At 35.8% G+C, this 13,882-nt stretch overlaps 1 protein-coding gene across 1 annotated transcript in view; it reads right to left on the minus strand.

The window, feature by feature from the left end:
• Positions 1-13,882, minus strand: part of SYNE1 (spectrin repeat containing, nuclear envelope 1) — a 534,160-nt gene that overhangs the window by 323,026 nt on the left and 197,252 nt on the right. Inside the window, 7 exon segments of the mRNA XM_012646782.1 lie at positions 1,738-1,891; positions 4,176-4,342; positions 6,403-6,526; positions 6,910-7,097; positions 8,801-8,899; positions 9,284-9,511; positions 12,614-12,764. Coding sequence (XP_012502236.1) covers positions 1,738-1,891; positions 4,176-4,342; positions 6,403-6,526; positions 6,910-7,097; positions 8,801-8,899; positions 9,284-9,511; positions 12,614-12,764 — 1,111 coding nt within the window.

Genomic DNA, 13,882 nt, shown 5'->3' on the forward strand with positions numbered 1-13,882 from the left:
ATGTATGTGTGTGTATACGTGTATCTTTAAAAAAATCTCCCAAATTTTTAATTTCTTTTAACTGACAATTTCTATCCATGAAGAAATTCTTTTCCATGGAGTTAATTAGTTTCAAATCAGAGTTGTGCTTCATGTGAGACTATTGTATAGGAAATTTGACGAGGTTCACAATAAATGGTGTTTAAAATCTAGCAGAAAATTGCTAATTGCTAATACTCTCAGCATGGTTCCTATTAAAGAGAAATTATCACCCGTCTTATTCTTGACCACAATGGCTGTAGGATTCCCTTTAGCTTGACTATTAAACTTTAGGCAGCTTCTTCCTGACTGGAGATCCCTGACCTCTTGTTTCTTATAGCATTTACTTTGGAAAACATGTAATTGTAAAGTCATTGGTGGTAGAGCCACTTTGAGGTATAAATCTTGTAAGAGCCTCTGGTCAGTTTTACAACCCTGGAATGTTTTTCTCAAGGACCTGGGTGCCATCCTTTTGAAATGTAGTCATAAAGGAATAGCACCCCTCTCCCCCAGTCTCTGTGGAGGGCAGGAGCCTAACCTCGTGGATACTTTCCTTCAGGCTATAAAACTACCTCCTGTCCTGAAGATATCAGAAAGTTTGCTCTTCCCTTCTGCAAAGCCAATTAGCAAACCCAACATAGAAGGAACACTCAAGAAATATAAAATGTATTGTTATAAGCATATCATGTAGCTTATTTCCACTATCCCAATGCTTGATGATTAATATATGATTTTTTAAATGTATTTTGATGTCAAGATAGACATCATGTGTTGGAGTTCAGAAAACAATACCCTAAAATCTGCTGCTTTGAACTTCAAACTGAGAATACCCGGGGAGTAGCAACTGCAGGGAATGGCTTTCTCTGATGCTCCCTGATCTAAGGGAAGTTCCTCCAGAAGGAATGCAACATCAACCAGGGAAGAGTAACTCACAGGAAAAGTTTCTTAAGGTCTGACCACTCACTTGGAGAAACTTGTACCACAGGCTGCCTTCTATTCTCCTGCAGCCTTTATCTACATAGGACAGCCTTTGTTCACAGTGTGTTTCCTCCCCTCACCCTCCCATAGCTTGTTGCCACCACCCTCTGGAAGCCCCAGCCCCTATTTCTTTGTATGGTACAAAAACTTCAGTCATCTGGTCTTTCTTTGAGTCTCATATTTTGGGGGACTCTTGTACATATGACATAATAAATCCTGTTAACTGGTCTATCGTCAGTTCATTTCATAGACTCAAATTAACAGGACTTTTAGAGGACAGAGGTAAAGTTCCCATCGTCCCTTCAATGCATAATTTATAAAAAAGGGAAATAAGGCATGAATAATTTTAAATCACTTTTAAGCTAAATAGTAATTCAGAAAAGCTCTATCATTAAAGTATTGGAATTCAATATTAGTTTTCTGTATTGAAATAAAACGAAGTAGGAAGCTTAAAAATGGACATTCTTATCACTTTACACTAGGAAGCGTTTCCTCCACTATGAAGAAACAGTTTTTTTAAGGTGGTTGCCTGTTTTACCTGAAGTGGTTTTATCTGCTGAATTTATGTGCATAATGCATTGCTTAGATCCCCACACTCAATTATTAAAACATTTTCATATGAATAAAAAGTTAAATTGCTGCCATGTGTTTTTTTATTTTTAGATGTTGCTTCCCTTTGTAATTCAAGAACTCTTTTTTTTTTGTAAATAAATTCTTCAACCTTAAAAGAATGCATTTTACCTTGTGCCGAGTAAGAGCCACTTGATGGTCTATTAGGCTTATCTCAGAAGTGGTTTGTAATTCACTGAGAAACAGCTTAATCCAGACAGAAAAGGAAAGCAGCAGCTCGTCAAATTGCTGGTGTTCAGCAACCGCAGACTGAAGAAAATTAATCCTGTAGAGAAAGGTATTTCGGTTAAAATGTCCCATCAGTGAACAGAAAGGGGAATTAAGCTTACATGACGGTAAAAGTGATGTTGTTATATGAATGTATGGACAAGCCAGATCCTCTTGATGTTTTCTGCTTCCCAAGTCCTGTTTTTTCTCAAAATGTTCTGTCTCAGTTAACATTGCCACCATCCACCCTGATGGTCCTATGAGTCATTCTTCACCCTGCCATGCCTTTACCGGCACCTCTGACCTATGCATGCCCCGTCAGAACCCCACCACACCAGACGTTCATTCTCGCTCTTCTATCCATTTTCACTACCCGGCCCTGCTCTAAATCTCTTCATCTCTTGCCTGACCTCCAACCTCCTAACTGGCTACCTTCCTTCCTCCTCTGCCTCTGTGCAATATCCTCTCTAGGTAACAGCCAGAAAGGATTTCCTATGAGTAGGGCATTCCCTGCTGTGCTCAAACACTGGGGTACTTTCCTGTCGCACTCAGGAAGGCAAAACCCCAAAACATCTGACTGTGGTCCACAAGGAGCCCCACACAAGCTACTTCTCTAGCCTCATCTGATATTCCTCTGCCCCACACTCCCACTGACCTGTTCCTGATATCCCAGCTCATTACTGCCTTAGAGCCTGGGCCATTTTTGCTCCCTCTGCCCATGTGCTCTGCCCCTAGGCCCTGGGTCTGCTTCCTGCACAGCACTCAGATCTTAATCAGATGTCATCTCCCCACAGAGGCTTTGCTTGGCCACCCAGTCTAAAGGTGCACCATCCCGCAGTCCCCACCATGTTACCCTATTTTGTTGTCTTCATAATACTTGACACCACCTGAAACAGTCTTATTCATTCACTTGTTTAATTATATATCTATCTTCCCAAGTCCCTTCCTCCCCTCACCACACCAAGAGAGTAAGGACTGTGCCTACCTTGCTTACTAGTATATACCCAGCACCTAAAAATGTGCCTGGGATATGGTCAGGGATCAATTGCTGTTTTTGTAATAAATGAATTAGTTTTTTAATAATCTGTGATCAGAGATCAGAATTTGAAACCTGTATTAAAAATAATTTCTTAATCAAATACTAATATTCATTACGATGGTTTATATCCAAAGTTCAACTTTTAAATCAGCTTTCACGTTTTAATCCTTACATAATCTTCTACAAATTATCTTCCATACATAATTTATATTTTGAATGCCTTCACACATTTGCATCACCTTAAAAGTCCTTTACTTTCCCTCTGAGGGATAGACAGAAGGCAGATACTGCTCTGTTTTACAGAATGTTGCTCACCGTTCAAGAATTGGCATCAAATCCTTCTGTAAATGTTTCCTAAACTCATTCGAATGTCCCTTTTCTTCCTGTTCCTATAATACTCTGTGCTCACCTCTCTCACTGGTTTCCTTGTTATCCCCACACTAATCTGTAAATTATTGGAGGTCAGGTTTTCTTTATTTTTATGGCTCCAATATCTGATATGGTGGCTGGCACTCAGCAGGCACCCAGTACACATTTGTTGATTGAATAAATGAACAAATAAACCACGGAAGCAGAGACTGAAACTCTGTTTGCTGTTGCTATCCTCAGCACATAGTACAGTGCTCCACCCATTGTAGAAACTCAATAAATATTTGCTGAATGAATGAATCTATGGCCAAATTAAATTTTTTTAATAAAAATAAATAAAATAAAAAATGGCCAGACAGGTTAAACGCTCATCTAAGATCATACGGATAATCAATACTAACATAAAGAGAAAATTTGTTTTCTGGTATATTAGAAAGGTACAGATGCCAATTGTTAATCATCTAGTTAATTAAGATTTAATCCATTTTTACCTCCATTTGCTGCAACAGTAATGTCCCTTGCTCTCTCCAAAGATCTATATTAAAATGAAATGGAATAGCTTATGTATAGAAAATGCCTCTGGTGGAGAAATAGCACATTAGGTGAAATTTTAGTTACTGTTTTTCTTCTGTACACAAACAGCTGAGGCAATAAATACCAACATTAGCAATGCTACTCTCTTTAATCTGTTTCAATCATTTGCCCTGATTTTACAACTAAAACTGTGAATTGAGGCTCAACAGAAAGGCTTATTTTTGAGGACATTGATTAATAAAAATGACAGATGAAGTAGTTTCTTCCCTTCTGTAATTACCCCTGAATAGCTGAGCTGAATAAAAGTAAACAAAATTATGCTTTCTTAATTTATATGCTCACTGTTTAAATACAAATGAACAATATTAGAAGTTTTTTTTTTTTTTTTTTGAGAACCAACCTTTTGCTAATTATCTGTGGTAAATCTCTCCATCTCTCGTCCAACTGCTCCAACTGTAGTTTCATCATTTTCACATCATCTTTGGAGGCTACTGAGAACAGTGACTCCTTCAGTTGCAAAAGGTTGCTATAGGATGAAGCCTGGGACACAACTTCCTTTTGCAGTGCCTGAGAATAACAACACATTACAGAACAGGACATGTGACACGCAGGTGGTTGCTCCTCCCAAGGATTTGCAATTTCTTGCAAAGTGGAGGTCACTGAGTCCAGGCTGAAGAGAGTTTTTATTACTTGATTTGGAAATGGATCCACTTAACCTTTAATGCAGTTTTTAAAATGCTGCTGAAACCTGGATAAGTTTTCTGGAGTCTGATTTATATTAAGTTAGGCAAATTTAGAAGCTGTAGAATTTCTTTCATGATGAAGAAGCTGCTTAGGCAAAGAAAATCAAAGAAAAGCTATTGCCAAAGAGAACTGACGCATAGCTAACAATAACAGAGACATGATTCTAGGTACCTTGAACATGGTCTCCGTCTCTGTTTAGAGTCTATATTTGGGAACTTAAGGGCTCTTCATTACACTTTCAAACAACCAAACTACTTATTTTTTAAAAAATTAATCAAGCAATGAATCTCTTAGGTGCAATGAATCTTATTAGGTAAGATTCCTACCTAATAAGAGATAAGATATAAACACTCATAGAGACAGGCAACAACAAAAATCGGTGTTGAGATGATAGTTCAAGCTTGGTAGATAGCAGATGTTTGTCAAGATGCTTTCTTTCTCTTTCTAGTGAAGCCACATGTGATAGAAGCAAAATTGCTAAAGGGATCAGAGGAAGGAGTTCACAGCCTATAGACCACAGGTGGGACCACAAAGCAGAACTGGGACTTATGCTGGGAAGGACAAGGAAAGAAGCAGCACAGGCAGCAAGGCCAGGAGGTGGGAAAGTACAAGTCAGGTCCGGCCCACAGCAGCGAGGCAGCCTGGCTGACACGGTGTCTGAAGGCCCGAGTAACAGAGGCCTGCGGTCCTCTCTCGGTCCTCGAACTCATACAACACTTAGTTTCCGTAGAGGGACATGTAGCAATACAGTTTTATATGCCTAGATGTCTTTGTATCTGTGCCTTATCCTTTGCAAGGCAAGGAACTGTGACTCCCCTCCTTGGAACATGTCACATGTATTTGGAAGAAGGTAAGAACCCCATTGTGGACCCAGGATTGCCTTTTATCTTCAGGGCAGGATACAGGCACTGTAGGTTTTGAGAAGGGACTTTTGGGAAGATAAATGCAGACACTGTTGTTTAATAAAGCAGAAAGGCAGGAGAACCAGGAGTATGGAGCAGCCTCAAAGTCAAGAAAGAAGAAAATTTGAAAATGAGGCAAGAGGTTCAGATGCTACAGACACCTCTGACAGAGTTTTTAGAGAAGCAATTATAAAAAGTGAAAGAACCTAGCTTCCTCTTAAATTTATTATAAAAGGTGGTGGGAGAAAGTTGGAATACAAATCTGTAATACAATAAATATCCTTCGAGAAGCAATTCTGATGAATTTTCCGGCACAAACAGTATCACTTAAAACAAGCACGTTATTAATCTCTGGAAATCAGCAACATTGAACTGTAGCTTCAATTAGACTTAAAGAATGTTTTTTAGTTTAAAAATTTAACTTCTTTGAGGGTGTAATAAGCTATCATTTTGTCTTTCTGCCTATCATTTGCATTTGTGCTCATTCATTTTTTCTTTCTTGCTTGAAAATAATCATTACTGTGACTTCTTTCTACATTTTATTACTTCTCTCTTAAAAAAAACACCTTTTATTACCAAAATTTTGTATACATGCAGAAGTAGAGAGATTATACCTCTTACCTGCCTCAGAAATCATTAATCGATGGTCAACCTAGTTTCGTCTATTTCTGCCCATCCTTCCCTCAACTCCCTTGCCAGATCATTTTTATCCAAATGTTAGACATTATATTACAGGATTTTCTAACACATCACAGGAACTGATCATCACAAAATGCACATCATTACTTTGTCTTTCAGGTCAGGTTTACTTTCTTCTTTTCAGGATACTTTGACATCAAATGGTGCTTCAGGGATCACAAACCCAAGTAAGAAGTTAAGTGGGATAGAGGTTTGTTTATTTTATTATTTTATCATTTTTTAAATAATGCAACCATAACAAAGAGCATCTTATTTTCCCTCCTCACACTTCCTTGAACTTGCCTGTATTAATTGAAGTTCACCTTCCACTTTGACTCTGTCTGCAGAAATGTCCATTTCTGGGGAGCTGGCTACAGCTTCACACCGCTCTAACCGGGTCAAAAAGGATGATAGTTCTTTCTCTAGCCTAAAGGAAGCAGAGAAAAGAAACAATTTCATTTAAAATTGTCATGCGAGAAGACCAAACCTTTCTGAAGTGGAGTGTTCAACATGAACCATTATAAATAATAAAATGTTGATTATTTTAGACTTAGATGTAAAGGTAGAAAAATCACTCCTTTCATTTCTGTGTGTGCTTGCATACATTTGCCTTGGGTAATTTGTCAGATACAAAGACATCGTCTCCATTCTTAGGGGTCCTCATCTTATAATGAAGATCAAGATCTTCCTATAGGAGACACGAGTTCATGCATTTTACACGTGGGATGATTATTCCCTGTCATTTAAAGAACAGTTAGCCCAGAATTTCCTATTTAATAATGATGGTAAGTCAAGCAAAATGTCGCTCACCTCTGCCAGTGGGCCAGCAGATTCTCCAGCGCAGTCTGTCTCTCCTTTGCCCTGTTTACTGTCCCCTTGTATCGCCGCTGCAGAGCTGCAGCCTCCTGAACACAGGCCTCTCTGTTCTCCACCTTCCGGGCACTGGCTGAGAAGGCCGTGACTGTATTGCTCAGCGACTCCAGGGCCTGGCAGAGGTCCTAAGGAGGGTGCGGAAGGAACACAACTAGAGCACAGGATCCAATGAGACCTATGTCTTTCTTTGAGATGCATCAGGGCAAAATATTTTCCCTTAGTCATAATAAACAGCAATGGTACCAAAAAATGGGTACAAATATACAGTTTGATAGAAGGAAAAAGACATAGTGTGTGATAGATCAGTGGGGTGACTATAGTCTACAGTAATCTATTGTATATTTCAAAATAGCTAGAAGAGAATAATCTGAATGCCTCTCGCATAAAGAAAAGACAAATATTTAAAGTGATGGATATCCCAGTTACACTGATTTGATTTTAACAAGCTATGTGAATTTATTAAATTATCACACATAGCCCTTCAAAAAAATAACTAAAAACTGAATCCAAAAGAATCCCTGTTTATGATTTACAGCAAGACAGTGAAAATGAGAAGTTACTTCATGAACACAGAAATAAAAAATGAGAATGGAGAGGCTTTCCTCAAATAAGAATGTGCTGCTGTATACCTGAAGAACTTCAACTTTCCCTTAACAATTCAGATAATTTGTGAAAATTATTATTCATTTGATGCTAAATATGTGAGCATTTTAAAACCCTATTCTTGATTTACAAAAACTACATGTAACATACTATAGTCTCTACAAAAACTATATAAAAAGAGTTATGGCTGAAATGGCTGCTGTTAGGAATCAATAATAATAATAAGAAGAAGAAGAATGTGGCAGGTCCCGTGTTATGTGCATTACATGTATTAACTCATTTAATCTTCATAAGAACCCTGAGAGTTATGTATGCTCTTTCATTATCTCCATTTTACAAATTAGAAAAGCAACACAGAAAAATAGTTTGCTCTAGGAAATCTAAATATGAGAAACATAGACTATTATCCTCTCTGGTACTCCATTATTAACTTAGTTGTCTATTAAAATAATTTCATCACATGAACTTTTTCTACTTTTCCTCATGGTTTTGTATTAAAAAATTACACAAGTAACACAAAAATGCATTCTCATCATGAATCTTCAAGCAATATAAATCTCATTCCCCTTCCCAGATGTGCCTTTGTCAACTGCTTGCTTTCCATGGCGGCTGCCCCCTTTCTCTACATTTATGTACATATGTGCACACGCACGTGTAGCAGGAATAATAGTTGTAGTATTGTTTATTAATTAACATATTTCTTTTTAGTATTTCTTTGTGTGCAGCTCTTCCTGTTCGCTCCTTCTCCCAAATTCTGCAGGAGGCTTGCAGAAGATTCGCAATGATCAGTTCAGAGAACAGACCAAAAAGCCAGTTGTTAAAAATAGGTTAGTGAGGGCATATTTTTTGCATATTTGAGTGTAGTGGGTTAAAATCTGAAATCTGCTGTGCACATCTATTTTTTCCTTGCACATTTAATTTTTTATAATGCTGGCAAGTGGTAACAGGGTTTATTAAAGCTATAATCTAAAAATGTTACATGTTCTAATTAAAAGAGAGAAATATATTTTAAATGAATACTTCTTTAATATACATTTTAATGAAAACTTAATTGCATACCAAATTTCTTGCAGTATATAAAGTGAATATGTTTGATCTATATAATTCCTCAACATAAAAATTTTTCCACTTTTAATTCTCATAAAAATACTCTGTTTTCTTCTCAAGTAGAAATTATTAAATTTCTGAGTTGATAAATAGTAGAAATGTTGAAGCACACTCTTACCATATGTTCTTGGAGAATTTTGTATGTTTCTGTAGCTGAAGAACATATTTTAACTGGATCAGCAAGTTTATCTTCAAATTCAGACACAGACTGCTGGATCTAAGACATTGGTGCAATATACAAATAATGGTGGGAAAAAATATACATCAGGGCAAAGAAGGTTATTGAAAAAGCAGCATAGCTACCTTTTATGGATAACTTGTAATGTAATGATAAAACGCATTTTTAAAAAAATATCAAGCCCTGTATCCCATTATTTGAAAGGGAAATGTTTGTTTTAATGACTATCCAAACACAATGTATAACATTCTTATGTTCCGCCCACAAAATACCTTGTAAATAATTATAAATTTGCTCATCATTGACAACTTGGTAGATGATTGGCAAATTGTCTTTTCCTTACTCCTCTATTTGTGGAATATTTATTGCATTTCCCTATAAATGCAATGTGAAATACATAAATATACAAGGGCCAATTCTTACCTTTCTAAGATTCTCTTCAAACTTTTGCTGCTGTGACAAATGCCCTAGGATTGTCCCTTCCAGACTCTGTGCGTGCTCTCGGAGTTCTTCCCAGTATCTTCTTATTTGTGTCAACTTGGCTTTGATTCGAGCGGATTCTCCAGTGGTAATAAACTGAGCAAAAGACTGAGCTTCTTCCTCCAATTCTGTAATGCTGCTGATCTTACTTTCTATTTCCTGAATTGTGACCTAATATTTAAAAGAAGAAAAATGACAATGCAGGTTGAACAAGCTTTCTGAAATGATGTAACTATCTACATATAGAGAAAATCATGAAAATTTCCTTAATTAACATTTCAACATACTTGGATGGTTAGGACACAACTACGAGCAAATGCCATGTGCTCGGGGAGGATAGAGACGGCCAAAGATGTCTCCAAAATACAACCTGATGGAGGTTGTGCTCACTGGATGGAGAATAAAGAGGAAGAGCTACTCCTGCTTGCAGTGAAGTAAGCAAGGAGATGTCCCTGGATCTCTTATAATATCGCTGAAGGCACAGATAATTCTCTGCTTACCCTATGAATCAAGCATTTTAATCAGCTGATCTAGGAAAGCATTGTTTTTTAGTAACTTATCAGAATGCTAATATTGACATTCATTTATTTTTCTGAAATAGAGTTTTTTTATGGTTTACTAAACGAAAAGCTTTTCTGATTGCACTCCTACCTAAAACCAGGTTTTTTTTTTCTTTCAGTTTTATCGTCTATTCTTTATACCTGTAATTCAAAATAGAATCCATTAGGATCATCTGGCCCCCATTCCCTGGGATTCAGACTTACAAAGTAAGTCTAAGGTGGGGCTCAAGAATTTTCATTTCTAATAAATTCCCAGGTGATGCTGATACTGCTATTCCAGGGACTCCACAGCTATATTCATTAACTATGTATTAATACTTTACAGTAAAAAGCCTATATACTATATAATTTTAATTTGGAGCAAAAAGGGCATTTTATATCTTAGCCAACACTTGAAAAATACTGGTAACTACTAAGGATGTGTGTGCATATATGTGTGTGTAGGGGTATATCTCTTATAAAACATATATGTAAGAAATGAAAATTGTTTCTCTGAGAAAAAGGGCCAAATCATTCAATCGAAATAATGCCAAAAATTCAGACAAGTCTCAGTTTCAAGTAATTTAAATGAAAAATAGAGTTATCCTAGAAAAAAATAAATTTATGACTTCTATCTAGATGAGACAACATAGTCAGAAACAACTTCTGTCTAGTTGGGACAACCAAAAATAACTTATATCAGATTAAATGCCAGGTATGCATAAGTTATTTATTTTTATTTTTCATATGCATGACTGTAGTGGTATATCTGATAGATAGCTGTTGTCTGAGCATTAAGACAGCCTTTCTTCATTTTGGTGTTTTTTAAGACTATATATTTTTAGAAAAATTACTCAACTCAACAAATATATATTGAGTGTCTACAATGCTCTCATAATTGTTCTAAGTGCCTGCAACATATCAGTGAAACAATCTTAGTTAAGAACATAGTTCTTAGTTCTTAGAGTCATACCTGCCATCAAAAAATTGATATATACAAACCATATAATTGTATAGTTGAATTGTAAAAAAGAAAAACTATGCAAGAGAAGAAGATGGAAGATGAATTCCACATTTATTCTTATTATTTATCATTATCAATTAGGAATAAGAAATCAGTCATTTAGAATAGCATGTAATGAGGATCAAAAATGGGATTGGAATATTTATCTTCCAACAATGCAAATGCTTCATTAATTTTAATCCTAAAGTTGTTGTAAAGTGAAAACACTATGACAAGTGTTACAATATTTTTAATATTTCCTATAATGTAGTCTTTTGCTTGGAAATAGAATATGAACATATTAGACCAATTTACATAGGACACTGTATTACATTCTTTTTTTATTTCTAGTATCTCTTTCCTAGTATTCTTATGCATTTAATATATTTTAGATAATTTTCAAAATGCCATATTGGACATACTGAAATGTATTTCTAGTCTGATGGCATGGAAATGCACAAATGAATATATATTTAAGATAAAATATGTAATTATCTTTTTTCTGAGAAATAATAGTGAGATGATATTTGATCATTGAGATATATTGGAAGTCTTGGAATAAAAGTTAAAATAATAGTAAATGAATCACAGAAAGGATAAATAAGCTAAAGTGTATGTTAATTTTTGAAAGGGGTTTTTTGAGACAAAATTATTTAAATGTGCTGTTCCTTTTTTACTTAGAATTTAGCAAAAATGATAAAATGACAACTTTCAAAAACAGTTTTAAAGATTAATAATATTTCACGAGTACCGTTTAATGGCTCGTCATCTATTTCTCCCAGGACAGCACAGAAGACACGGCAGACTGTGTGTGCCACACTCCATGTATCCCTGACTGCAAAAGATGTGTGACAAGCAAGGACGATCTGTGCAGCGGGTAATCTTAGCTGAGCAGCGCTGCATCCTCCCACCCTGCACATGGTAATAGCTTGCTCTGAGTCACAGTGTGAAACATACCCTTACCTTGGTATTTATTTTACTATATTTAATTGAATGAAATGGCAGAGGGTTTTCCCACTCCAAAAAAATCAGCTGAGATAGAAAAAGAAGAAGTGCCTGAAGTTTGAAAATGTGTGGTGTAAAATTGTATAAAAGAAAGAGAGATGAACACGCTGAGCTCATTTCTTCTAGCCCATTTTTTCTTAAACTGAAGTGGATGATGACAGTCTATTATGGTTATTTTAAAGCTGGGAGAGCTAAAGAATCAGAGCATCTCTGTCCTTGCCCCAAGGTCATAAATGAAAACATTAGAGCCCCTGGATGTGGTTGCTTCACCTAAAGAAAGTAGTTTTTCAAACTCCTCCTTGTGGTTAGTGAGGGTAAGTACCATCAATTCTTGAGCTAGACATTTGGAATGGTTCTTATAAAGCCGAGTTGTAGATGATGAATACATTTCATGTTGTATAAATAAATCAACAGAGAATTCGATTGACGTTAATTCAAAATCAAGGAAAAGAATAATGTAACCATAAAAATATTTTAATGATATTGCACACAATATTGACTTTGAATGCACAAGTCAGACAATATTAATACATAATTCCATCTATAAAGTGTTGCTCAGTATCAATCAAGACCTCTTAGCTTAGTAATTTATATGAAATTTAATTTTAATAGAGTAACATTGCAATGAAAGATTTTTCCTGGGACCAAATAGCATTTGACGAAATGTAAGAAAGGAATTCTTAAAGGCTACACATGGATTATAAATATAATGTGTGAGCAGGTCACCTTAATTTGGCTGATTTGCATGTCCATGGCAGATGACGAAGTTTCCAAGGCATTGAGTTCTTTTTCTTTCTCAGTTATCCAGACGGACAGAGTCTCAAAATTACTGCCAAAATGATCCCACTTGGTTTTCACCATTTCCATGGTTTTAATACTAAAATTAACCAAATTAAGTCAATAAAATGCAGTATTTTAATAGTTAAAATAGAACAACACATTTTCCTTTAAATCACCAGGTGAAAAGATAGTGAAGACATCTGTGACCATTTCAAAGTCAAAACTATTTGAACTGAAAAAAAAAATGCACACCTGATTTGAATAGTTTGTCGGACTTCAAGTTTTCCTATCTCTGAGAATGAACATTCAATGAGGTGGCATCTATGCTATGTTATGCATGGAACTGCACTTCAAACAAAATATTGCTTGGTCCAAAGGGGGTTGAATCCGGGAATAATCTAATTAAACTCCATGTGACCAGTCGTTGCTAAGATTCATTTTAATAAACTATGACAGAAAAGATTCCAGTGTACAGTTTTTTAAAAGTCCTATTTTCATGGACTTGTTCCTCTTGCTCTTAAAGGAGAGACACTGCAGTGATGCTTTATAGTGAAAGATGTTTATAAAATGCATTTTCATGAATCTAGACAGAGCTTGTGATTTCAATCCCATGCTGCCAAGCAGGCCCTGTTTCTACCATTAGAGTTAAGTCTGAGATTTATAATCTATAGTGATTTCAGCTATTTTCATAGATGTCCCATGGCCCTGATTCCAAAAGACTTTTATAAACTTTGTGTATAGAGCACCCTAAACTACTTTTAGACATCTTAGGCTTTATTTGTTACAGATCTAATGAATAAAATGTCAACTATAGATTCCCTGTGTGTATTAGCTGTGCATATATAACCAGGTGAATATGGCTTTCAGTCTAGGAAAAAACTAAGAAACTAACAGTATATCATTCAACTGATAAGTCCTTGGGTTAAAAAAAAAGTGAAAGAATGTCCCTGTTTACCAAAAGGCACTTAAAGATGTCAAGAAAAATAAAATGGTATCATTGATTGTCAAATTTAATAGTATTGCAATCTCAAATTTATACCCCAGGTGTGCTCAATTCTCTCAGCAGTACAGGTAATGCAAGCTATGCTATACTTCAACTTTTAAAATGAAATAAAGATCCAAATGGATATTCTTAATAGAAGCAGCTTCCTTTCTAATAAACTATAAGTTTTACTATTTCCATAACTTGATGGAGAATATTTAATATAAAGTCCT

The sequence above is a fragment of the Propithecus coquereli genome, unplaced genomic scaffold (genome assembly GCF_000956105.1).
Source record: "Propithecus coquereli isolate 6110/MARCELLA unplaced genomic scaffold, Pcoq_1.0 Scaffold25, whole genome shotgun sequence".
Taxonomy (NCBI): domain Eukaryota; kingdom Metazoa; phylum Chordata; class Mammalia; order Primates; family Indriidae; genus Propithecus; species Propithecus coquereli.